This window comes from Bos mutus, chromosome 10, assembly GCF_027580195.1.
Source record: "Bos mutus isolate GX-2022 chromosome 10, NWIPB_WYAK_1.1, whole genome shotgun sequence".
Lineage (NCBI taxonomy): Eukaryota > Metazoa > Chordata > Mammalia > Artiodactyla > Bovidae > Bos > Bos mutus.
The window spans coordinates 15,737,866-15,765,751 of record NC_091626.1 but is presented as its reverse complement, the minus strand read 5'-3'; the positions used below and the strand labels follow the sequence as shown (position 1 = coordinate 15,765,751).

General features: G+C 46.3%; 1 protein-coding gene across 1 annotated transcript in view; it reads right to left on the bottom strand.

Annotated features, from left to right (window-relative positions):
• The window catches only part of PAQR5 (progestin and adipoQ receptor family member 5), a 98,699-nt gene that overhangs the window by 51,612 nt on the left and 19,201 nt on the right, over positions 1 to 27,886 (bottom strand). The window contains exon 2 of the mRNA XM_070378498.1: positions 6,797 to 6,962. Within this exon, the coding sequence (XP_070234599.1) occupies positions 6,797 to 6,847 (51 nt within the window). The 5' untranslated portion in view covers positions 6,848 to 6,962. The remainder of the gene's footprint in view (positions 1 to 6,796; positions 6,963 to 27,886) is intronic.

The window sequence follows — 27,886 nt, the reverse complement described above, 5'->3', positions numbered from 1 at the left end:
CTGGATGGCATCACCGACTCGATGGACGTGAGTTTGGGTGAACTCCGGGAGTTGGTGATGGACAGGGAGGCCTGGCGTGCTACGATTCATGGGGTTGCAAAGAGTTGGACACGACTGAGTGACTGAACTGAACTGAACTGAAACAAATGGAAAGGCAGCCCATGTTCACGGATTTAATTTACTTAATAATATTAAGATGGTAATGCTTCCCAAATTGATCAACAGATTCAAAGGAACCCCTATTAAAATCCTGTGTTTTTTTTTGGCAGAAACTGACAAATAGATCCTAAAATTCATAAGGAAATGCAAGGGACCCTGAACAGTCAAAACAACCTTGAAAAAGAAGATCAGAGTTAAAGGACTCATACTTCCCAATTTCAAAACTCACAACAAAGCACAGTAATCAAGACAATGAGGTACTGACATAAGAATAGACAAACAGATCAATGGAATAAAACTGAGAATCCAGAAATAAACCTTCACATTTACAGTCAATCAATTTTCAATAAAGATGTTAAGATAATTCCTGAAGAAATAATGAACAGTCTTTTCAACAAATGCTGTTGGGACTGCTTGATATCCCATACTGAAAAAAAAAAAAAAAAGAATAAAGCTGGACCTACAATAACTAACGCGAGTGGTAAAGAACCCATCTGCCGATGAAGGAGACGTGGAGACATGAGAGACAAGGGTTCAATCCCTGGGTTGGGCAGATCCCCTGGAGGAGCACATGGCAACCTACTCCAGTATTCTTGACTGGCGAATCCCATGGACAGAAGAGCCTGGTGGGCTACAGTCCATAGCATCACACAGAATCGGACACGACTGATGCAATTTGGCACGCAAGCACGATAACTAACACACACACAGAGAATGGATCATAGACTTAAATTTTAGGGATAAAACTCTTCAAAGAAAATGTAGGAGTAAATCTTCATGACCTTGGATAAACCAAACGTTTTTTAGATATAACACCCAAAACATAAGCGACAGATGAAAGATAATATTTAGATAATATTAAATTTTAAAACTTTCATGTTTCCAGGGATACCATGAATAACAAGAAAATGCAACACACAGAATGGGAGAAAACATTTTCAAACCATGTATCTGATAAGGGACTTGTGTTCAAAAAAGAACTCACACAACTCAGCAACAAGGACAAATGACCCCACTTAAACATTGGCCAGAGACTCGAATGGACGTTTTCCTGATAAAGTATACAAATGGCCAATAAGCACGTGAAAAGAGGCTCAATATCACTAATCTTTAGGAAAATTCAAATCAAAACTACAGTGAGATCTCAATTCATATCCGTCAGGATGGCTACTATCAAAAAAAAAAAAAAACAGAAAATACCAGTCATCTAAATTTAGGGACAGTCTACAAAAAGAAGGAAATTCTGATATACGCAGACATCGTATAACATCGATAAACTTGAAGACATTATCTCAGTAAAATAAGACAGTCACAAAAAGACAGATACTGTATAATTTCACTTGCACAAAGTACTTAAAGTAGTCAAACCATAAAGACAAAAAGTATTAATGGTAGTAGTCAGAGACTGGCCAGGGGAAAACGGGGAGTTCTTATTTAATGGGTACAGAGTTTCAGTCTTACAAGATAAAAAGGATTATGGAGATGAATGGTAGTGATGGCTGCAAAATGAGGTGAATGTATTTAACACCACAGAACCGTGCACTTAAAAATAGTTAAGATGGTACATTTTATGTTAAGCATATTTTGCCACAATAAAAATAAAAGTTACTCCTAGATTTATCATGTGGCCCAGCAGTCCCACTCCTAGGTGTGTACCTAGAGAATTGAAAATATGTCCACGCAAAAACTTGTACACAAATAACTCGTACATAGCATTACTCATAATAACCAAAAAAAAATGGGAACAACCTAAGTGTTCACCAAGTGATGAATGAATAAACAAACTGGTATATCCATAAATGGAATACTATTCAGCCACAAAAACAAATAAAGTACTAATCCATGCCACAGCACATATGAACCTTGAAAACACTATGCTAGGTGAAGAAGGCATTCGCAGAAGGCCACCTACTGCATGGTCCCATTTACATGAAATATCCAGAACAGGCACATCCACAGAGACAAAGTACATTAGTGGTTGCCATCGGCCTAGGAGTGGGGGCAGAGGGAAATGCCTGCTAATTGTACAGATTTTCTTACTAGGGTGATGAAAACATTCTAAAATTGACCGTGGTGATGGTTTTGTACAACATACTTTGTGTGTGTCAACATATTAAAACTCACTGAGCTGTATACTCTTACAGGGAGTATTTTATGGTAGTAGTAGTGCTAGTCACTCAGTCGTGTCCAGTTCTCTGCAACCCCACGGCCTGGGCTCCTCTGTCCATTGGATTCTCAAGGCAAGAATACTGGAGTGGGTTGCCGTTTCCTTCTCCAGGGGATCTTCCTGACCCAGGGATCGAACCTGGGTCTCCCACATTGCAGGCAGATTCTTTACCATCCGAGCCACCAGAAAGCCCCATAAATTATATTTTAACAAAACTGTTCAAAAAAAACTTTCAACAGAGAAAATTCAGCTGTAGCATCAAGTTGTCCCTTGCACAGTTCCACCGTGTCATTCACACAGAGTAAGAGATAAATGATGCTCCCCTGAGGTGAGCAACATGATGGCCCTGATCAAACAGCTTTAGAGGTAAAGCCTACCAGGCAGTCAGGAACGCATAATTCCAATATTATACAATTTTTTCTACAGAATAAAATTGCAACACTCTCCAACTCATCTGTGGTTGGCATCATCTTAATCCCCAGTGCAGGCAAGGGCAGTATAAGAAAGAACAATTACAGGCCAACTCAGTAAATAGATTGAAGGATCCTAGTCAAAAATATCAGCTGGTTACAGCAACAGATTAAAAACATACTCCATCATGACCAAGTAATATTTAAATGCAATGTTGGTTTAACATTAGTAAGTTAATCAATGTAATTAGCCACATTAACAACTTTCAAATGAGTCATATATGACCATCTCAAAAGATATATGATAGAAAAAAGAACTTATTACTGATTAGAGGGGGAAAAATCCTAGGAAATAAGGGATAGAAAGGTATATCCTTAACATGATAAAGGTTATTTAAATATACACACCCAGAGAAAGAGCTAACATTAAGTAACAAAATGCTGAAAGCACTTCTTTGGATTAAAATCAAGAACAATACAAAAGTGCCTGCAATCACAATTCACTTTAATAAAGCTTCTGATTCCCACAGTGGTGATCTAGGCACCCACTTTGAGAAATCCTGGGCTGGAGAAACCAGTTGCTATGAGCTGACCCCTTGCTTCCAGGCGCCCAAGCCCACCCACCCAGCACCACTGATCTGGCTCTGCTTCTGCTCCTTCATAATTAGCCCAACACTCTATTTCATTTTTCTTGGATCGTCACAGTATATCTGTGAGACAGATATTATCTCCATTTCACAGACAAGGACACTGAGTCTTGTCCAAATTCCCAGCATAGGTGGCAGAGCACAGTGCGAGGCTGAGAAAAGGTTTGCTTTTCCTCTCTAGAGCCAGCACCTCAGGAGCCCTCCTGCCTGTGCCCCTAAATTAAGGCGTCCCGGACAATGTGGTGAGTTTACCTGTAGCCTGGGGGCCAGGGCCATCATTAACAAAAGGTCCTCAATATGACCCAAAATACTCTTGTTTCCTGGCCAAGGGTCATGCCATGTTCCACATGAACTTGCTGTCTAGACTTCCCTGTTTGTCTCTAGGTTGGGTTTGGGTAGGAATCAACACCTAGACATTTATTCCTCTCTGAGCTCTGTGTTCACGTCTTTCTGAGCTCTGTGTTCACGTCTTTCAGAGCTCCCTCGTGTACCTAGGTCTGTTTTTAGGCACCAGGGAGACAAAATTATGAGGCATGCACCCGAGTCACACCTCCCGCAGGAAGGGAGAACTGTCCTTTCCTGTAAATAAGCCCTTAGCAGGACTGTGCCGGAATCAAGGATGCCAAGAGGTGGTGCCCCACCCCACACTGATGGGTGAGGCTCAGAGAGGGTAGGGAAGTGGCCTAGGCCACACAGCTGGCTAATATATGAAGGGAGAGGCAGCTGTACAGAGCAGCATGCAGAGGTGTCAACCAACAGCTGAAGGGAGAGGGCATCAGCAGCTCCAAGGAGTCAGAAAGGAGGATGGATGAAATGGAGGGGAGGAGATGGAGTAACCCTCTTCAAACAGAGCTCAAGAAAAGAGAATGTCCAATCCAGTGGGGAGACTAGAGAGAGCACCAGTGTGCCTGGAGAAGTGGATTTATGGGTAAAAAACAGTGGAGGAGGTGGATAGGGGTACAGCCAGGGAATACCAGCCAGGGAGCTGGGGAGGGAGTCTATGGGAGGGGCAGCTCAATGCCTCCTCCCAACACACTCCACCCCTCCAAGTGCGGAGGGCACAGGAGAGTTGATAATAACAGCCAACATTACTGACTTCATCACATGCCACGTACCTCCCATAGGGTGCCTCACTTAATTTTCACCACTACCCTAGGAAGCAGATTCTAGCACCACCCTATTTTACAGATGCAGAAACTGAGGTTGGGAGATTAAGGTCACTCTGTGGACCAAGTATTGGAACCCAAAGAGCCCACCAAAAGTAAGTTTAACATTTCTATGAAGTCTCTTATTTTAAATATTCATGCAAATTATGCATTTTCTCCTTAATATGCTTGCATCTGAATATTTTTAAGATGTCATTTCTCCTCCCCAACTAAATCCTCAAATAAAACCACCCTCCAGACAGGTAGAGCCACTGTGTTCCCCCTGGGGCCGCATGAACCTTGCACATGATGCTGGGAAGCCAAGTAGTGGATGTGGGAGCCAAAGGAAAGTTTTGAAGGAAACAGATGTGAGACAGGATGTTGGCTCTGCCTCTGACTAATGCCATTGTACTGAAAAGAAAACTGTCACCTCCATCATTTATGGAAAACTGGACAGAAGACAGATCATCTTCAGCCTCAGAGGCCATCTGGGTCCTTATCCTCAGAACCCCCATACATTCAGAACCCCAGCAGGTGACCCAAGGTCTCCCATGAGAACACTTTCTCTCTTGCATTTCTTTCCTGGGCACAGTCTTGAACCCAGCCTTGACCAAAACTCCCAGGAAGACATCCAAGAAGATACCTATAACCTCTGCCCCAAGAATCCCCACACTAGCCTCATGGTTTCCCAGCTCCAGGTCTTCACTCATACCATTCCTTCCACCTGGACTGCTCTCCCCACCCTCCCCTACCCATCCTCAAAATGCATCTTACAGCTCATCCCCTTCACGGAGCCTTCCCTGATCCCCTCCTCCCCCAAGCGACCAACCCCTCCTCTGAACAAATCTGCCCCTCTCTGAGCATACACCCTAACCTACTTGGCCGCGGAAATGCTCCTGAGCGGTTTTAAATCTTCCCAACCAACACAGAGCCCCTTAAGGGTCGGCTTGGTATGTGATTCTTCTCTGGGCTCCACACACAGTAACGCCTTGCACGGAGTAGGCAGTCAATAAAAATGTCAAGTGCGTGGATCAAAGGATCACTCTGTTCCCCTACTCATCACAGCCACTAGTTCTCTGTGGGTAGAACCAGCCAGGGAAACGCACCAGGAAGACACCCACAGCCTCGTGAGAGTGCAGGCAGGACCCCTGCTCGACAGCACTGTGGGGACCCGGCTTCATTTCCAGCGTGTCTTTTACCTGCTGCATCCTCAACTCTACCCTCCAAAAGCTCCACATCCTTTTGATTTCACCCCAATGCCTGCTGGCATCACCTAGCCTTGCAGGCTTTTAGGGAGAGGGTCTAGTGGTCTGTCTCCTCTTATTCTTCCACTCATGGTGCCAAGATTGTTTGGGACTTTGTTTTTTTGGGGGGGCAGGGGAGTCATAAGGGCTGGACAGTCAGCTGGGTGGAAAGGAGCTCTCACCCACCTTTCCCGTGACATCTTCCAGGTGAAACGTCTCACCGTGAAATAACAGTTATTCTTTTTCAGTCAAAAAGGAAAGAAACATGGACACTTCCCTGGTGGTCCAGTGGTTAAGACTCTGTGCAGGGGACACGGGTTCAGTTCCTGGTTCAGGAACTAAGATCCCACATGCCTCATCACCAAAAAAAAAAAAAAAAAAAAAAAAAATGACACCAAAACAAGGGTGTAATGAGATGACATTACTTTGCAAGGGCAGGAGGAGAGGCACCACTGGCCACAGCCCGCAGGCAGCATGGCCTCACCTAAGTCTCACTAAAAACACAGACTGTCACTGCGTTTCAGGTGTTTCAGGGTAGCTGCCCCCGAGCACTCGGGCAAAGGAGGTGCAACGACTCTCCCTGATTGCCTCAACTCACACCTGGCTCAGGCCTCCTGCAAGGAGGAACAGCAGCAAAGCCACACTCAGGTGACTCTGCCCCTCGCCTGCTTCCAAGCACCCATGAGAGACAATACTTAAAAAGCTGCCATTCAGCCGGTGCTGCTGGCTTCATCTCTGCAGCCTGACTCTGTAGTCTCAATAATGGCTCTGTTTCAGGATAAAATACAGATGTCACAGGCAAGCACTACAACTCAAATACAGTTTCAGGATCACTTCCATTTTCAGGTTTGGTGCAGGTGAGGGAAATAGGCAGCCTGAATTCCCCAAGGGAATCCGTGAGGGACTCCTTGCAGAGGGTGGGTCTCCACAGAGAAGACTGGGTGGAGACACAGCAGCCCGCATGTTGCAGAGGCCAAGCCCTGGTCGCAGCCTGGAACTCAATCACTGGAACGAGAGCACATACCTGGGGCACCTGCTCCATGCTCAGCAGCCTGGGTAGCTTCAGGCTCAGCATCTTGAAGTCAGGCTGGGAAGACCGGTGGGTGACAGCTGGTCCCTGTCACCAGGACTTGCTCAAAGTTCTTACATGGCTCCGGGCGCCTCTGGCCAGCCGGATCTGAGCCGCTTCACTGAAAGAGGACAGCGGGAAGAACTCCAGTGAGTGTCAGCCTAACTCCAGCTGGGTCAAGACTGTTTAACTACAGAACAGACCTTTGCTTGTGATGGCAAAATAACCAGGCTGCCTTAAAAACAACAGAGAAACAGACTGCTGAGTCATTCACTCTGAGAGTGATGGAGGAAGGTAATTAAATCACAATAGGGCAATCATAAAATTATAGCAATGGAAAGGGCCACGGAGGTTACCCAGCGCCCTCGTGTTACACAAGAGGGTCAGAGGCGTAGCGCAACCTCCCCAAGGCTACACAGCTTAGTGAGAGCTTGGGGCTGCTCACTCTCCCTGCATCAGGTGCTACCCCTGGACAGACAGTGTGATCCAGGTCTGGGCCACCGAGAGCTGTCCTCCAAATCACCCAAAGAGAGGCAGCTTTTCCAGAAGGCTCACGGGGGTGGGGCTGCCCTGAGACGCACAGAAGGACCACGCCAGGCCAATCTAAGACACTTGGAGTCAAAGCAACAGGACTGTTTAAATGCAGGATTAACAGGTATGAGTAATGTAAACTAGAGGAACCCAAAGCCAAGGAAAAGGCCCAAGAAACTGATAAGTACTATTAGTAGCTCGGTTCAGCAAAAGAATGAGCAGAGCTAGGAATTTGCCACAGTCAACTGAGCAGAGCTAGGAATTTACCACAGTCAATGCCTCACCTACTCCCATAATCACTGGGCCAGAATCTGCCGCCTCTTTAGAGCTCCCAAGGGGTTCTGTCCCTGCCTCCAAAAGGCCTGAAGACCTGGCTTGTACCTCTCTTGTAGCACCAACCACATCTGACTGCAGGCGGAGCTACCGGCCGAGGCCTTGTCTCCCCTGCACACACCCAGCCCCTAGCGACCGGGGAGGATGATCCCGAGATGGCCGGAATCTCAGGGTGTGTGCCTGGCTCATCCTGGGCCTTCAGCAAACGCTTTTTTAATGATGCAAAGTTGTTCACCCTTTGAACCTAAGGTGTGCTTTTGCTTCTGCACTTTGTTTATACTTTTGCTTCTTATTATAGTTCCTTATTGTTCTATGTGTTATTATCTGAAACTATGTAGCAAAGTACAATGTAGTTCAGTTCAGCCGCTCAGTCGTGTCCGACTCTTTGCAACCCCATGAATCGCAGCACGCCAGGCCTCCCTGTCCATCACCAACTCACGGAGTTCACTGAGACTCATGTCCATCGAGTCGGTGATGCCATCCAGCCATCTCATCCTCTGTCGTCCCCTTTTCCTCCTGTCCCCAATCCCTCCCAGCATCAGAGTCTTTTCCAATGAGTATGAGGTGGCCAAAGTACTGGAGTTTCAGCTTTAGCATCATTCCTTCCAAAGAACACCCAGGGCTGATCTCCTTTAGAATGGACTGGTTGGATCTCCTTGCAGTCCAAGGGACTCTCAAGTTATGTTTCATCATAAATATGCTTTTATTAAAAACACTGGGGTAAGTAAGTATTCACCACAGTCAAAAGGTGGCAGTGAAAGGGATAGAGAAGAATAATTAAAATAGTTGGTTTCGAAACCTCACTACGGGATTAAAGACAAGGAGGGAATTTTAAGGCTGTTTGGGAAACTGTTGTAAGCTAGTGACCACTCAAGAAAGGAATCCAGTAACCTAGCAACAATCTACACTACCTTGAAAGAAGACCAGGTGCATCCAAGCGCATCCGGGCACACTCAAGCCACAAACCCTGACAGTTAAAATACAGGACAATATGGGGTCTGAGTCTTGTTATGCGAAGTCAGGGAGCTAATGGTCCTTGAAGAGCAGAATCTCTGACTGTAGTCAAGAGAGGAAAATAAGTGAAAGCGGAAAGAAAGTAGGTGAAAGGGGACATTACACCAAAGCCCGAGATGAATTACCATATGGAGAATCCCAGGGACGGGGAAGCCTGGTGGGCTGCCGTCTCTGGGGTCGCACAGAGTTGAACACGACTGAAGTGACTTAGCAGCAGCAGCAGCAGTAATGTTACCATCCTTTTGCTAATATACATATGATTTAACAGGGCCATCACAGTCCTGGTTAGACCACACAGGGTCAAAGGAGGAATTAATGATGTAAACCTTGATGTCTGCCCAAGAATGAGGAAGGAGGTGGTCTTCTCCCCTCCTCACTTTTTCTCTGATTCTAAGATGTAGCTCTCTTTGTTCTAGGGGCTGAGCTCCCTTGCCTGCCCACTGTATCTCTTATAAGCATCCTATACTAATAAATTCACTCTTTGCCTATGGCTTTGCCTAATGCTGAATTCTTTTTGCAGTGAGACAAAAGAACCTCAGCTTGATAAGCCCTGACACCAGGCAAGTGGTTTCAATTAAAAGAGTGGGTTTGAGTCCCCTCCTAAATCAGTGATCATGGGTTCAAATCCCATCCAAGGAGTGTGGCTTCAGAAACAACTCAAGCACCCATCAGCTCGTGGATAGATAAATTAGCAAATAAACAAGATGCAGTCTACACATGCAATAGAATATTACTCAGTTTTAAAAAGGAATGAAGTTTTAATGCATGGATGAAACTTGAAAAAATTACACCAGGTGAAATAAGCCAGTCTCAAAAGGCCAAATATTGTATGATTTCAGTTATATGAGGGGCCTGGCATAGGGGAATTTACAGAGCCAGAAAAGAGGTTGGAGCTGTTGTTTAAGGGGTACCGAGTTTCTGTTTGGGAGGATTAAAAGTTCTCAAAAGGGATAGTGGTGATGGTTGCTCAATACTATAAATGTAAAATGCACTTAAAAATGATAAATTTTATGTTGTGTCTATTTTACCACGTTAAAAAAGTAGTTACAGAACATTTCTGAATGACAAAATAATAGAGAAAATAATTTTTTTTAATTGTTACATTTTACCTGGGTACATTTTGGCCAGGTTAAAAAAGAAGAGTTGATACTTTGCAAACAAATGAGCAGCAGCTGCGTAAGTGGACCTGGCAGGTTTTGGTTCTCCTGGATTCCCAGCCTCAATTACCAAGCCACTTTCACCCCCAGACACACCACTACCTCCCCTGGCAGGAGGAAGAGAGCTGACAGGCTCAGCTTGAGTCTCCAGGGGAATATCGCAAAAACCCCTAGCAATAATGGGGCCAAGGCTGCGTCTCCATGGGCCGGCCTACCTTGGTCCCCTGGTTCTCCCTGAATTTCAATGTCACGAGCAAGAAAAAGGAAAGAAACGGTCCCTACCCTCACAGCACACACCATCCAGGAAGACTGACCCAACGAAACATACAACAGGAGGGTAATACTAAGTAGCATGTGATTCATCCTCTTCTTCATTCAGCCAAGGTGTCTGGCATTTTTATCACGTAATGAATAAGAGTAAGGGCTCAATGTAAAGATGATTACATCCTGTGAACTGCAGCAGCTGGAGGGAAAAAATGAGGATTTAGCTGAAATAAAAATTGCATGGGTTTGTGACACACAGAATGGAGGAAAATAGATGTCCAGGAAAAATGAAGATGAAAAGACTGTCCTTGTCTCCAAGAAACGCATAAAGAAAAAGATAAGACAGATATGAACTCAACTAACCAGGACAAGTCACCCTTGAAGGCGAGGACCTCCCACCCACTCTGCGTCAGGCCTGTGCTGCCCACCTTGCCCACCCATCTGGTCTCTTTCACCCTCACCACCCTGGCTCATATCGCCAGGCAGAGCAGTTCAGGGCCTCCGAACTGGATTAAAGCCACATCGGTTCTAAGACCAGTTCGCCATTTCCTGTGCAATTCCAGGCAAGCAACGTAACTCCTTGTGCCTCAGTTTCCCCATCTGTGAAATGGAAAAAACAGTGGTACTTTCTTCCTAGCGTGGTGGTTATGATTAAATGAGAGAAGAACCCATGCAAAGGGCCTGCCCTCAGGGAAAGGGCCAATAAGCACTTGCTCCTGTTACTAATTTTCAGGTAGGAAAATTAATTTTCTATTTTACAGGCAGGAAAACTAAGGTGTTGAAAAGTGAGGGGGCTTGCAGATCTCACAGATAGTAGAGCTATCATCTGATTTCTGGTTTGTGTGGATGGAGGTAGAGGAGGGTTGGGGTGTGATGGTGATGCTTCTGGAGTTGTGTTATTTGATCTGAGGGCCACAGGCTGCATAGAGATTGGGGGCTTTGAAACGACACTCTGTGGGCCCCTAAGCTGCACTTCAGGGACCACTTTTTTTGGGGGGGTAGGGGGTTGTACCAGTAACTAGGAGAACAAGGAAGTGACTTCTCCCCTATTTTAACCAGAAGATGTCTTAGTTTTCTTCTGAATTATAGTGGAAACGTAAGTCCTCTCTTTGAGAAGAAAACATTAAGAAGCATAAGTTTCCTTTTAAAAAGAGAACTGAAGGACTTTCAACTCTGATCCCGTGGTTAAGAATCTGCCTTCCAAGGCAGGGATCACAGGTTTGATCCCTGATTGGGAAACTAAGATCCCTCACACTGTAGGTCAACTAAGCCCTTCAAAAAATAAAATAAAATAAAAAAAGAGAAATTTATTTTGATTAAAGAGAATCAAGTTTGGGCTTCTCTGGTGGCTCAGACAGTAAAAGAATCTGCCTGCAATGCAGGAGATGGGGGTTTGATCCCTGGGTCAGGAAGATCCCCTGGAGAAGGGAATGGCAGCCCACTCCAGTATTCTTGTCTGGAGAATTCCATGGACAGAGGAGCCTGGCAGCCTACAGTCTATGGGGTCGCATAGAGTCAGATGCCACTGAGCAACTAACACTTTAACTATCTGTCTCAGGCTAGTGCTCCATCCATATTCCTGGTCTCCCCACTCGCGCTCCCTCACTGCCCCCCACCCAGTAAACATTAGCCTACACACTGTATCCCAGGCCTGAAAGGACATGGCCAGCTAAACATCACCTCCCAAATATGTTTACATATTAGGTAGCTGAATATAAACAGATGACCTACTTCCCACACGAGAGTCCAAAAAAAAAACAAAAAAAAAACCCCACCAGGTGCCTCTGTCCATGGAATTCTCCAGGCAAGAATAATGAAGTGGGTTGCCATTCCTTTCTTCAGGGGATCTTCCCAACCCAGGGACTGAACCCTGGGTCTCCCATATTGCAGGCAGATTCAGGTCCCTGGGTCTCCTGTATTGCAGGCAGATTCTTTGCTACCTGAGCCACCAGGGAAGACTGATAACTTCTAGGGATGCAAATGAACTAGTAGTACATACTCTCTTTATTTAATTTTTTTTCTTTGCCATTTTTTTAATTTCAATTGAAGGCTAATTACTTTACAATATTGTATTGGTTTTGCCATACATTGACATGAATCAGCCATGGGTGTACATGTGTTCCCCATTCTAAACCCCTCTCCCCCCTCCCTCCCCATCCCATCCCTCTGGGTCATCCCAGTGCACCAGCCCTGAGCACCCTGTCTCATGCATCAAATCTGGACTGGCGATCTGTTTCACATATGATAATATACATGTTTCAATGGTATTCTCTCAAATCATCTCACCCTCGCCTTCTCCCACAGAATCCAAAAGTCTGTTCTTTACATCTTTGTCTCTTTTGCCATCTTGCATATAGGGTCATCGTCACCATCTTTCTAAATTCCATATATATGTGTTAGTATACTGTATTGGTGTTTTTCTTTCTGACTTACTTCACTCTGTGTAACAGGCTCCAATTTCATCTACCTCATTAGAATTGATTCAAATGCATTCTTTTTAGTGGCTGAGTAATACTCCATTGTGTATATGTACCACAGCTTTCTTATCCATTCATCTGCCAATGGACATCTAGGTTGCTTCCATTTCCTGGCTATTGTAAACAGTGCTGCGATGAACATTGGGGTACACGTGTCTCTTTCAATTCTGGTTTCCTTGGTGTGTATGCCCAGCAGTGGGATTGCTGGATCATATGGCAGTTCTATTTCCAGTTTTTTAAGGAATCTCCACACTGTTCTCCATAGTGGCTGTACTAGTTTGCATTCCCACCTTAAAAGGGTTCCATTTTCTCTGCACCCTCTCCAGAATTTATTGTTTGTAGACTTTTTGATAGCAGCCATTCTGACTGGTGTGAGATGGTATACCTCATTGTGGTTTTGATTTGCATTTCTCTGATAATGAGTACACACTCTCTTTATTACATTAATTTATTAATTTAGTTAGACATGCCTATTTAGAATCCCTTACCATATCCACTGCTAACTGCTAAGTCGCTTCAGTCGTGTCCGACTCTGTGCGACCCCAGAGACGGCAGCCCACCAGGCTCCCCCATCCCTGGGATTCTCCAGGCAAGAACACTAGAGTGGGTTGCCATTTCCTTCTCCAATGCATGAAAGTGAGAAGTGAAAGGGAAGTCGCTCAGTCGTGTCCGACTCGTGGCAACCCTATGGACTGCAGCCTACCAGGCTCCTCCGTCCATTAATTTAAAAATATTGTTTTTCCACTTCTAGTTCATAGAAATAAGTGTATTCATAATCTCCATATGCATCTTTGACCAAAGGATCTTCATTTAACACTTTTTGGAGTCACCTAACACAGTTAAAGTGAAAAATATTCTTATTTCCCTCCAAGTTATTTGAAAGCTACACTTTTGGGGGCTTCCCTAGCAGTCCAGTGGTTAAGACTCTGCCTTCCAATGCATGGGGTGTGGGTTTGATCCCTGGTTGGGGAACTAAAGTCCCACATGCCACAGGATGCAGCTGAAAATTTTAAAAAAGAAAGGAAAAAGCTGTATTTTTTGAAGTTGTGTTTAATGCTCTTGCTAAAAATGTATCCCAAGTCACAAGTATTCATTTACTATTATGGCACTCTATGGCAAATTGCTTTCAAACACTTCACACAGACAGTGTGATGTGAAAATGTTAGTTTTAACCCATATCCCTGGGGTTGTGGTTCATTAGCATTTGAAAGACAAACCTTAAGCTCACACTCCAGAGGCCACAACTTTGGTTCAGTTGTGGTTACTTTTGATCAACACCAGAGCGTTTGCTAATTAGCTGGATGGATGCTGTCTCACTGGAAAAATGAGTGGAATTAGAGATGTGTACACTGATGAGAAGTGCTGCATAGGCACCTCCCCTCCTGCATGAGCAGAGGGTGCCCCAGAGTGGCTGTGCCTCTGCATGAGCCCAAATGAGCCCTTTCAGGATAATTCTGGGCTTGAACCCACGAGTTCAACTGACACGTAGCAGCAGACAACTGTCATATTAGCCTCATACGAACTTTCAAGAAAGGTGCGTAAGAGCCCCTCAGAGGGTAAGTTGCAGAGACTTCACCTGCTAACGAAACAGGTCATCTTAATTGTTTTGTGGGCTTCTCTGGTGGCTCGGTCAGGAATGAATCTGCTTGCTGGAAGCTATCTGTATAGGGGCGAGGGGTGGGAGCGCAGCGGACACAGGACTCAGCCTGACACACTTACTCTGCTGCGCCACCTGGTGGTGGGGCTGGGGGTCCTCCAGCCCTCATGGACCTGAAAGTACTGTATTTCCTGAGCGCCTGAGACCGTATTTCCAGGAACTTCAGATGTGCTCAGCTGGAAGTCACACCACTACTTTGCATACCACTAAGATAACACACACACACAAAAACTACCAACTATAATCAGGAGACAGAGCTGATTGGAAATGAATCCTGATTTCAGAGCTGTTTTAATGGTGTTTTTTTTTAAGTACACATAGTAATTGATAACAAGTGATTGGCCCTAGTCAGCTTGCATAGCTACTCTCTCCAGACCCACTACGACTTTACAGGGATCATTAAAAGCTCCTTTACAACAAAACCAGTACTTGTAAATGGGAGACCAGATTTCTGGGAATAAATCTCAATCTGTATCACATTTTTGTCCCTCTCTCTTTTTAAATTGATCATGTATATCAGGTGCCTTCTGAAAGGATCCCAAACAAACACCGATGGGGAAAGATTCGGGTGATCATGTCTTCCCCCAAACAGCCCGTCCACTGCTCAAAATAAAGGAACAGAGGGACTCTGAATAGGAAGAAGTCTGGATGGGCCAAACTCCCTCTTTTCTGAAAAATATCATGTTGGAAAACATAAAATTTCTCATTGGGCATACATAGCAAAGGCAAAGAATGCTGTTTGGTAGGGAATTTCTCCATAGCTTGCTTTTAGAAAAATTGGAAAAATGAGATCGGAAAGCTCGGAGAGGTCATCTGTCCAAAGTACCATGGGATGCATGATCACATTCATTGATCAAAAGAAGCGAGATTAATAACAGGAGTTCAGTTACCATGAGAAACCAGTGCAGAGTACCTGGAGAGGGAACCAGAGTCACCTTTCCCCCCACTCATCAGCCTGTCCTAGGCTGGGTGTGGCTCAGAGATGTCTGAACACAGGTTGGTCCAGATAAGGCCCCACATTCATGGGCATGGCAGGAAGCTGCTGGCTAAGGGGCTGCCGCTGGTGAGGCTTGGGGCCTGAGCTGGCTGAGGACAGAAGAGCAGTGTCAGAGCCACCCTTCTGATCCTCTGCCTCCTCCAGGGCTCTTGTCTATATGTCCTTCGTGGTAAAGAGAAAACAGCCCAGCATTTGCATCCCATCACTGTGCCAGAGGATCACCAAAGTGCCCACTACCACAGAGGACTGAATTTGCACTTGGGGAAGACGGTGTGAGGCAGAGTCTAGGTGCAGCCCCACGACACCTTCAGACATGAAAATTAAAATCTTTTGAGCATCAAAGGACACTATCAAGAAAACAATGATAGCCCACAGAATGAGAGAAAAATATTTGCAAAAAATATGACCGGTAAGAGATTCAGTTCAGTGGCTCAGTCGTGTCTGACTCTTCGACCCCATGGACTGCAGCATGCCAGGCTTCCCTGTCCATCACCAACTCCTGTAGCTTGCTCAGACTCGTGTCCATCAAGTCTGTGTTGCCATCCAACCATCTCATCCTCTGTCGTCCCCTTTTCCTCCTGCCCTTAATCTTTCCCAGCATCAGGGTCTTTTCCAATGAGTCAGCTCTTCATGTCAGGTGGCCAAAGTATTGGAGCTTCATCTTGGAACCAGTCTCTTGTTCCATGTCTGGTTCTAACTGTTGCTTCTTGACCTGCACGCATATTTCTCAGAAGGCAGGTAAGGTGGTCTGGTATTCCCATCTCTTTCAGAATTGCCCATAGTTTGTTGTGATCCACACAGTCAAAGGTTTTGGTATAATCAATAAAGCAGAAGTAGATGCTTTTCTGGAACTCTCTTGCTTTTTTGATAATTCAACGGATGTTGGCAATTTGATCTCTGGTTCCTCTGCCTTTTCTAAATCCAGGTTGAACATCTGGAAGTTCTCAGTTCAGCTGAAGCCTCGCTTGAAGAATTTTGAGCATTACTTTACTAGCATGTGAGATGAGTGCAATTGTGCGGTATTTGAACACTTTTAGCATTGCCTTTCTTTGGGATTGGAATGAAAACTGACCTTTCCAGTCCTGTGGCCAGTGCTGAGTTTTCCAAATTTGCTGGCATATTGCATGCAGCACTTTAACAACATCATCTTTTAAAAAGTGAAATAGTTCAGCTGAAATTCCATCACCTCCACTAGCTTTGTTCGCAGTGATGCTTCCTAAGGCCCACTTGACTTGGGACTCCAGGATGTTTGGCTTTAGGTGAGTGATCACAGCATCGTGGTTATCTGGGTCATTTAGATCTTTTTTGTATAGTTTTCTGTGTATTCTTGCCATCTCTTCTTAATATCTTCTGCTTCTGTTAGGTCCATACCATTTCTGTCCTTATTGTGCCCATCTTTGCATGAAATGTTCCCTTTGTATCTCTAATTTTCTTGAAGAGATCTCTAGTCTTTTTCATTCTATTGTTTCCCTCTATTTCTTTGCACTGATCACTTAGGAAGGCTTTCTTATCTCTCCTTGCTATTCTTTGGAACTCTGCATTCAGATGGGTATATCTTTCCTTTTCTCCTTTGCCTTTAGCGTCTCCTCTTTTCTCAGCTATTTGTAAGGCCTCATCCAACAACCATTTTGCCTTTTTCTTGGGGATGGTCTTGATCACTGCCTCCTGTACAATGTCACGAACCTCTGTCCATAGTTCTTCAGGCACTCTATCAGATCTAATCCCTTGAATCTATTTGTCACTTCCACTGTATAATCGTAAGGGATTTGATTTAGGTCATACCTGAATGGTCTAGTGGTTTTCCCTACTTTCTTCAAGTTAAGTCTGAATTTTGCAATAAGGACAAAATGTGGTCCACTAGAGAAGGGAATGGCAAACCACTTCAGTATTCTTGCCTTGAGAACCCTATGAATGGTATGAAAAGGCCAGTCCTCATATATATACCCAAAAGAATTGACTGTGCAACCCCAGAGACGGCAGCCCACCAGGCTCTCCCATCCCTGGGATTCACCGGGCAAGAACACTGGAGTGGGTTGCCATTGCCTTCTCCAAAAGAACCGAAAGCAGGGAGTAAACAGATGCATGCACACCCGTGTTCATAACATCATTAGTCACAACAGCTAAAAGGTGGAGATGATCCAACTGTCCATCAGCAGATGAATGGGTAAACGAAACATGGAACATACATACAATGGAATATGATTCAGCCTCAAAAAAGAGTGACATTCTGACACATACAACCACGTGGCTGAACCTTGAAAGCATGCTAAGGGAAGTGAGCCAGACACCAAAGGACAAACATTGTTGATTTCACTTGTATCAGGTACAAATTCAAATCTATACAGAGAGAAAGTAGAATGGCGGTTGCCAGAGGTTAGGGGGAGGAAGAGATGGGGGTTACTGTTTACTGGGTACAGAGTTCTGTTTGGGATGACGAAGGAGTTCTGGAAATGGACAGTGGTGATGGCTGCACAACACACTGTCAATGCACTGCATGTTACTGAATACACTTAACAAGGGTTAAGATGCTAAATTTTATGTAGTATATATTTTACCCCAACAGAAAGAAGTATATACTACAAAAGCATTGTTGAGTTTTATAGTTTGCTCCATAAGTTAGCTATTCTTGTATTAATATAAAATTTCATTTTCTCCAAATCTTCCAGAAAAAAAGTATAGATCATAAATATATATATACACTGTCTTAGCCCCTACAGGTTGCTGTAACAAAACACCATAAACTGGATAGCTTATAAACAACAAATATTTATTCCTCATGGCTCTAGAGGCTGGAAGTCCAAGACTAAGCACCAGTATGGCTGGACCCTGGGGGAGGCTCTCTTCTGGGCTGCAGGCTGCCAACTTCCTGCTGGGCCCTCACATGGCAGGAACGGCAAGGGGGCTCTCTCAGGCCTCTTCTATACAAGGGCACTAGTCCCATTCATGAAGGTTCTGCCTGATTACGTCCCAAATGCCCACCTCCTAACACCAATGCACTGACTGGCATTAGGACTTCAACATATGAACTCTGGGGCCGGGGATGCAAACACTCAGATGACAGCATGCGCATGCACACATATACACGTCAATCACATGCCACTTATTGCTGCAAAATCCCTCTTTCTTTCAGAAGCAAGACTAGTTCAACCCACCCCTATTCCTATTCTGTAGATGAAGACCTCAGATAGGAAACGACTTGTCTGAGGTCACTTAGTGGTGGCTTGACACAGTCAGAATGAACAAGATCTGTACTGAACAGTGGGAATATATGAATAGATGGGCAACAGGATTGAGACCAGTAGTTCCAGTGCCAGTCTGTAAACTTACCACAGGGAGAGAAGAACCAAAGCCCAGGAGAGTGAATGGGTCTCTCCTTAGCTGAATGACTTGCATCTGAACTCCAGCCTGTCCATGGCCAGGGTCAAACACCTACCTCAGCAAAATACACGTAATTTCCAGATAGCTCACCAGTAATTAAAACCACGATTACTGTGTCTGTTAATGCAGTGTTTTCCAAACTGCAGTTCACAATCTGTCAGCAGATCACAAAGTCAAATAGTGGATCATGACTAGCATTTAAAAACTGAATAGTTTGCAAAAGAACAGAAAGTATCCGTGTATTGCATAGAGTCCAGATAAGTATTGTTTTGTGATACTTGTTATGTATGTTACATATATTTGTTTTGCTACTCATGACCATATGTGTGTACTTGGTCACAACATAAAACGTATTTCTTTTTAAAACTATTTTTCTAGTTTTACTGAGGCATAATTAACAATTAAAAATTATATCTATTTAAGGTGTAGAATTTGATGATTCTCTGTACCTGCATGCTTAATCGCTCAGCTGTCTCTGACTATTTGCGACCCCATGGACCCCGCCAGGCTCTTCTGTCCATGGAATTCTCCAGGCAAGAATACTGGAGTGGGTTGCCAGTTGCTTCTCCAGAGGATCTTCCCAACCCAGGGATTGAACCCGGGTCTCTCACACTGCAGGCCGATTCTTTACCATCTGAGCCACTAGAGAAGCTCCCTGAGGTGAAGACTCCCCTTGGCCATTTCCGAGGTATGACCTTTGCTGGACTGAGTAATTCCCCCGACTCTCACTTGTTAATTCCCACGGGGCCAGGGCTATGGGAAGCTAAAATGAGATCACGGATGTGAACATACTTCCTAACCACAAATTATAAGTAAAGATTAGTGAGTTTATTACTATTAGTAGTACCAGGCTGCTACTATTTACTATAAATATCACCACATTCAGGAGAGCGCGAGCATCAGCTGCAATTGCTGCTGGATGGTGCTGTTTAACCTGAGGTCCAAGAACATCCCCCAGCCTTCGGAAGTTCATAAAATTACAGGTAAAAGTGTGTGTGTGCACGCGTGTGTGTGTACAGGAACATATGCGTATGTAAAGCGCTGGGGATAGGGATTCCAAGGCGTTCCACCGAATTCCAGTGAGTCAAGAAGGTTCAGAGCCACCAGCACCTGGGTTAAAGCCACACCCCCAGGGAACATGGAGCCCAGAGGACACCTCCCCCTCGCCACCCCGCAACTGCAGGCCGGGAGCGGACTCCCAGCTGGGGGAAACAGCGGGACCCTCGGGATCCTCTGGCTGTGTCTACCAGTCTGGGGAACGAGGGCAGTGTACTTTTCAGAAACCTGTTTCTGTCCCCTGGAAACTGGTCCCACAGGCTGGGCGGGGCAGCCCTTCAGGAGCAGCCGGCTCTGCAGCCTCTGACCGCGACCATCCACACCCACAGCCCCACCCCACAGAGGTGCCAAGTGTGGTTCTCAGGCAGACTCAGCAGCTCTCCGGGGGCAGGGGGAGGGCTACAGGGGCCCAACAGGAAAGAGCTATCTGTGGGACACCCAGAGTGCCCCAGGCAGGAGTGGCAGCCGCCCCAATGCCAGGCCTTGGACCTCCCGGAGCCTCTCCACGCTGGCCAGGCTCTGAGACCCCCTAGTATCCTCATGCTCTGCCTGCCTTGCAGGCCCAGCAGCCCTCCTCCAGGAAGACGTCTTCCCCAGGTACACCCTCCGCCCCTCGTTCCTTTCCCGGAGCACCTCTGGACGCAGTGAGGGGGTGAGGATCGTGGACTCGAGTCAGACAGACCTGGTCTGCAGTCCCAGCCCCTCTGCTCACTAGCACCCCTGGGTCAGGTCCCCTAACCTCAGCACTGGTCCCAGCCCTCGCTTGTGAGGGGAGGAGTGAGCAGAGCAATGTGCATGGGCTCTTTACATCAAGCCAGGCCTGCCCCAGGCACCTCAGTAAATGGCAATTACTATACCTGTTGGGTTATGTATCGTTCTCTGATTGTTTTAGGTGCGGTTGTTTCGGCAGCCGCCACTAGATTCCTTGAAGACAGGCCCTGGATCTGTTTTTATATAAGAGACTCAATAAAAGAACGTTGACTGTTCTGCTCAGAGGTGGTCCACTCATTCACATGTCTACCTATCACCCGCAAAGTGAGGCTACCAGACGCTGGCACTCCACCGAGAGCTGGGCACGTGGTGTCACCACAAGCTGTGCCTTGGGGGAGCCACAAGCAGAACAAACTGTTGTTGTTCTGTCGCTCAGTCGTTTCCGACCCTTTGTGGCCCCATGGAGTGCAGCACGCCAGGCTTCCCTGTCTCTCTGAGTCTGCTCAAACTCATGTCCATTGAGTCGGTGATGCCATCCAACCATCTCATCCTCTGTTGCCCCCTGCTCCTCCTGCTCTCAATCTTTCCCAGCATCAGGGAAAAACCATAGCTTTGACTATACAGAACAAGGAAGTCGCACAAACAGGGGGCCCAGTGGGTTAGATACTATGTGGATGACAGAAACGGTTCTATGGTGGCATCTGTGGGAAGGGGGTGCCCTCGGGTTTGAGGGGAAAGTTTAGGTCAACTTTACAGAGAAGGTGACACGTATTCGTTGCATAAGAGGTCAGAGAGGATCTGTTTGGAGAGGGCATGCAAAGGCCCAGAGGCACATTACAGGAAGTCACCGCTCTGGGCACCTTCAGAAAGAGTGTGAGGTAAGTGTCCTCTTCTGCCTAACTAGGGGCAGAGTTGGGTGTGCCAGGAGGGAGCCCAGGATTACCACGGGGACTGGGGATCAGGAGGAAGGTCAGCCCCACTAGGGAGGTGTTCCTAACTTTTTTCCCCACACTTGCTCACTCATCCACTTTCCCACAGGAGCCAGCTGCTTGGGCGAGAGGGGAAGGGAAGATGTGGGGAGCAGGGGGCATCCTCAGGGGGTGGCTCCGACCCTGGGCTCTGGTGACCTCCACTCACTCCTGCTAAGGAGTCAAGCATCACACCACCCAGAGCCGGGTCTGTTCTCATTGCTCCCTTCCCTAAAACTGGGCTGGGACTCCCCCATGGTCCAGAGGTTAAGAAATTACCTTGCAACGCAGGGGACACAAGTTTGATCCCTGGTCGGGAAACTAAGATCCCATATGCTGCAGGGCAACAAAGCCTGAGCACCATAACTAGAGAGTTTCCACAGCGAAATGGAAGATCCTGCATGACGCAACGAAGATCCCACGTGCCACAACGAAGACCCAATGCCACTAAATGGAGAAAGAAATATTTTAAAATGAATAAATACAACCAGACTTACTGGGACACCCCTTCTCCTCCACTCCTCAAAGCCACTGAAACTTGAGATTTGCCTTGTCTCTGTCCCTTGCCACCTGCCCTCTCCCTGTTAACTACCCCCGAAGCATCTTCCGTGGAAGCCCAAGACCTGGTCCATAAGCAAGCACTAACACAGGCTACAGCGAGTCCCCAGAGAATTCAAGTCCCTGGTGCTGGGGGCCTCTTAGACTTCTGAGCCTTCTCGGAGGGCCTCAAGGAGCTGACACTCTGATGCAGAGGTGAGAGGGACAGGAAACGGACCATGACCAGAGACAGGGCGCTCCAATGAGTCCAGAGACGCGAGAAAACAGGCACACAGGCCAGGTAGGGACGGTGCAGAGGGGTGCAGCGGGAGAAGAGCGTGGGAAGCAGACTTGAGCATGACAGTGGCGTGGCGAGTGCACGAGGCCGGCAGAATATTCAACACAGAGAGTGAACCCTGACATTGATGATGTTAATCATGTGTGAATGTGGTTCATCAGTTGTAACAGATGTGCCACGCTGATGCAAGATATTAATCACAGGGGAAGCTGTGAAAGGAGGGAAGGGGCATTGGGAACACCTATTTCCTGCACATTTTTTCCTAAAAACCTAAAACTGGGGGGCTTCCCTGGGGACTTCCTCTGCGCTTCCACTGCAGGGGGCACTGGTTCCACCCCTGGTCTGCGAACTAAAATTCCACATGCCATGTGATGCAGCCAAAAAAGGATCAAGGGACTTCCCATAAAAACCTGGGCTCCAGTTTCTCTTGACAAATCTGAATATCTACAGACCTAGGCCAAATTCGCTCACAGCAGCAGCTGCTTGCCCCTCTCCATGGGGAAAATGAGGGAAGCCTCTGAGGTTCACACCAGCCCCCTGTTCCAGTCAGGCCTGGTCAGAAACTCTGCATTTGGGGACCTGGTGATAAAGGTTAGGTTTCTGATCACAGGGGTCTCAGAGCATCATCTCCCAAGGGCTGGGAAATGGTGACACCTCTGAAGAGAGAGAGGAAGACCTGGGCTGTTTTTGGTCAAGTTGAATTTGCACAGATTGTAATTTAAAAGCGTGACCACATTTTGGAGGAGAAGTCAAGGCTAGAGATCAATTTAGGAGGCAGAGAGAGGTGACTTTCAAAGTATCTGAAGTTTCTCAAGGGAGAGGAGCAGACTGAGGAGCCCAAGGAATGAGAAAAGGGCCCAGGACTAATGGGCCAAAACTGACCAAGTTGGGATGTGCAGGGCGGTGGGCCAGCCGCGGTGATATAAATGATTCTCTGGGACCTCAGTTCCCCTGGCAAGGCAAGGGTAGGAAAAGCGGTGCCTGGGGCTTGAGGAGGATGGAGGTTAGCAGCAGGTGCTGTGGGGCAATGGTGGGGAATTGTCGAGAGGCAGAGAACCAGAGCAGCTCCCGGTGGGCAGGGTGCTCATACAATCTGCTTGCATTAAAGTCGTCCCTGGGGCTGGGAGCAGAAATGGAGAGTGAACAGGAAGATGCCTCGTCACTTGTTCGTTCCCTCGGCATACACTTACTGAATACCCACTCTGTGTCCAAGGCTACGGTAGGATATGGGGATGGAGAGAGGAATACGATGAGCTCATGGTTTAGGAGATCGGCACTGACGGCTGACACATCTGATGGCCAAACTGCAGTTAGAACCAGATGCTCCCAGAGGAGCACCGAGGAGACACACTGGGGAGTCAGGAAAGACTTCTTGAGAAAACAAAGCTTGAGCTAAACCTTGAGTAGCCCGTTAGCCATGGAGGAGCAGGCCCTCAGCTGAGGGTACAGCGGGAGCCAAGGCACAGAGGGAGGGAAAGTTCCCCGCAGTGGTGGCGTAGGATGTGCAGTGGCAGGTGGCCAGGGTGGAGTCTGGAGACGGCCCAGGTGAAGACTCAGTGTGGGCCCCGTCTGATGCGGTGGGAGTGAATGCCCTAGAGAGCTGGGAGTCAGGACTGCAAGTCTCAGGGATGGTGACAGGAGACAGGGTGGCTGGTGACCCTAGGTTGGGTGAGGAGAATCACGAGGAGTGGATGCAGACCAATTTCAAACCCTGGCTTCATCATCTGCTGTCTGCTTTTGGGGAGATTACTTAATCTCTTCAGTTTGAACTCTCTTGTCAGCTAAATGAGGACTTCCCTTGTGGCTCAGCAGTAAAGAATGTGCCTGCCAATGCAAGAGATATGGGTTCGATCCCTGGGTTGAGAAGATCCCCTGGAGAAGGAAATGGCAACCCACTCCTGGGTATTCTTGCCTGGGAAATCCCATGGACAGAGGAGCCTGGTGACCACGGGGTCTCCAAGAGTATGACACGACTGAGAAACTCAGCACACACATCAGCTAAATGAGGATAAGAAAAGTATCATCGATGACTTGTAAGAATGAAAAGCTATGGCATCTACTAGAGAATACAACTGCATCTTAAACCATCTCAATTTTGCATTAATGTTCTTGCCTGCTTCTTCCATCTTGGTTTATAATTTTGCTTGAAAACAGATGGTTTCCCCTTATCTCTGACCCACCTCCCTGGCTGGAGCTGAGGCTAATGGGCATGCCACAAGCAAGGCGGGGTTGCCATGGTGACTTCCCTGCTTGGCTTTAGGACTCTGAGTGAAAGGAACCTTTCCTTTGTTTCAGCTATTCTAGATATTTACCACTAGGCAATTACTGCACATCTTAAAAAAAAAAAAAGGGCAAATGATACTCTTTAGTATCTTTGTAGAGAAAAATTGGAAACAATCCAAATTTCTGGCAATAGAGAACTGTCTGCATAAGTTACTGTACATCCATGTAAAATTGTACCGTGGGCTATAAAAATGTTACAGATCTACAGTTATGGACAGGAAACGGTGTCATGACATGCTGTTAAATGAAAAAAGCAGGTTATGGAACAGCATAAATCTTGTAACGGCATCTATATAAAACTGTGTTCCAGTTAACTGCTTGTATTTATGGACAGAAAAGTGTTTGAAAGGCTGTTTCTCAAAGTGTTCACAGTAGTTCTCTCTAGACGGTAGGGTTTACGTCTTGAGATCTGCTTTATTCTCTTCTTTCTACTTTTCCATAACACTAGAGTTTGTGTATTACACTAGAGCATCTGTATTACTATTTATGTATTCATTCATTCATTTTTTTTTAAACCAAAGCAACAATGCTATTATAAGGAAATAAATGAAGAATGCTCCAACTGTTGGCCAGTCTTGGAGGAATTAGCTATGTGGGCCAGCCCACGGGTAGTACACATTGGCATTTCCTCATACACCCACCTGAGAAGCTCTTGTATCAAGCTCTAGTATCAGCCTGCCTGCTGGCCCAGGGCAACACTGGCTTTGCGTCCCCCACTCACAGCACTGGCATTCAGTTTCCAAAACCACACATTTTGGAGATGCCACTGCCTTTCCCCAAGTGGAAGGCCTAAGGAGGCTCCCTCTGTTCCAGGTGTGGTGAACAGGGTGGGGGACAGGGGTGTCCTGCACTGGGAGCACAGTAAGCTCATGGGCAGTAGACACAGTGAATCTGCTCTGTGTGCTGGGCGCTGGGTATATACAGTTCCAGGCTGATACAGGCCTGTCCCAGTGGGACTCCAGTCTAGAGGAGGCAGGAACCCAGGAAGGGCTGGGAAATTCAAGTAACTCCTCAGAGTTCCTGCAAGGCTCCCTGACTCACAGTGTACACTTTATGTTCCTACAACAAAACTCTGGGGTCCCTTCTGGAAGGTCCCAGGGGACCCCGCTCCTTAAAGACACACCCTCAAGCCAGCAGCAGCCTCACCTCTCAGCAGCCTTGCCACACCCGCGATGCCCCAGCACCCACCACTGTCCTTGAACGCACTGGACTTCCACACTCCCATGTTTTTGCACTTGCGGTTTACTCCGGGAGAGACACCCCTTCCTCCACCTTCTCTTTTTGATGAAATCCAGTAATGGCTCCAGGCTACCCCCAGTATCACCTGCAAGGGTTGTAGCGCTCCCTTTGTAAACCTCACACTGAAATGCTTGTGCTCTGGCTCCCCTGAGTCAAGGCTGGTGGGGCCTGGCTTATTCACTGCTGTGTCTGAGGTGCCCCGCCCAGCACCGGGCACAGTGCCACTGTGGAATGAACACATGTTTACCGAACTGAACAATTCTCCCATCTACCACACTCTGAAACCTACAAGCAGGGTCTGGTCCCTTTGCCTAGAAACTTTCACCCAGTTGGTTGCATGCTCTCTTCATGAATCCTGCACTTCCAGCCCAAATGGTCTATTTCACTTGGTCTAAAATTTTTATTTCAAAATTTTTAAGATCTGAAATCTCAAACCAACTGTAAAAAAAAAAAATACATGTGACAACTGGGAAAATTTGAATGCCGATAAAAGAAATTCTTGATAACAAGAAATGATCAATTATTAAGATGTAATAATAGTATGATGGTTACATTTTTTTACAGGGCCCTTTTAACTTAGAGATATACACTGCAGTAATCACAGAGATGAGATGATGTCTGAATCGGCTTCAAGAGAAGCTGGCAGGAGCAGGGTGCGTGAGTGTGGGCACCAGAGAAACAAGACTGGCCATGAGCTGATCACTGTTGAGGCCAAGCATGATAGTTCATTATACCAATCTCTCAAAATCTATGTTTTTAAAAGGAGATAATTACAACATTAAAAAAAAAAAATCCTGCTGAAATGTGAAACACGTCTTGAGTCCTTCTCAGGCGTTGCATGGAAGCAGACAAAGCAAAATGCTGTTGCAAGAATAATTATTACTCTGTTCACAGACTTTCCTCACATGTGGAATATCAACATGACAGTTTTGAAACTGATACAGGAAGTGTTGCGTCAGAATTGCCATCTGAACAAGATAAAACTGAAGAACTGAAGGACAAACCGGAAACGCTTTAGAAGCAAAAACTATGGCTCCTTGTAAATAAAGGACTGCAGTCCCAGGAAAAAAAGCCCAAAGGCCTTGTCAGCGGAAAATATTTGAAGATATCTCACAGATACATCTTCCTACCATTCCTCAACTAGGGGAGGGTCAGGAAAAGCTTTCTCTAGAAAATTTTATAGCAAAGGATACTTGTGACCTAATGAGTCTGCCAACTTTGATGTTAAGATTCTGCTCTAGAAGGAATAAAATAATAGCTCGTCTTCCATTTTCTCATGACTAGATTTTGTGTTTTTAACATATACAGATTTCAATGTTTTGAATATGTCATTTTCGTTACCCGACAGGGTCTGTTTTTCTCTTTACATTTACTTGAGGTTCCAAAATATTACACATTTCTTGTCTTTAAAATTATTACATGTTTGCTTTTACTGATTTAAATTTTTAAATACCTTCTTATAAAATACAAAGATGTACTCTAGTATTAGGTGATATATACAAGACAGCCTCGGCTGTTTTCCTCAAATGTGACTATTTCAAGTGTAACCGTGTGTAACACACGGTTGAGCTGGACAGGTGGGTCTCAGGCATCTAGCCCAGTGGTCCTCAGCTCTGGATACACCTTAAAACTACCTGAGTGTGCGTGCGTGCTCAGTTGTGTCTGACTCTGCGACCCCATGAACTGCAGGCTTCTCCGTCCATGGGATTCTCCAGGCAAGAATACTGGAGTGGATTGCCATCTCCTTCTCCAGGGGATCTTCCCGACTCAGGAAATAAACCCATGTCTCCTGCATTGGCAGGTAGATTCTTTACCACTGAGCCACCTGAGAAGCCCTAAAACTACCCAGGGAGTTTTATGATGCACTGATGCCTGGACCCACTGCTCACTTAAGCAAAGCCCTCCGAAGGTCAGGGAGAGGAGGAGGAGCCCAGCTGACCCTACAGCATGGCCAGGGTGAGAATGCTCAGATTCTAGGCCAACGTGAGAGCTGAGCTGGTCCACCACTGTGCCCTGGAGAATCAGGACCAGGGTGCCTAGTCCACACAGCTTGTTGGCTTCCAGGGTGAGTGCAGCAGGCGGGTCCGTTCCCCAAGGGTGGAAAAGGGTGAGTCCCTGCCGACTTGATGGCAGGTGAACTAGGCC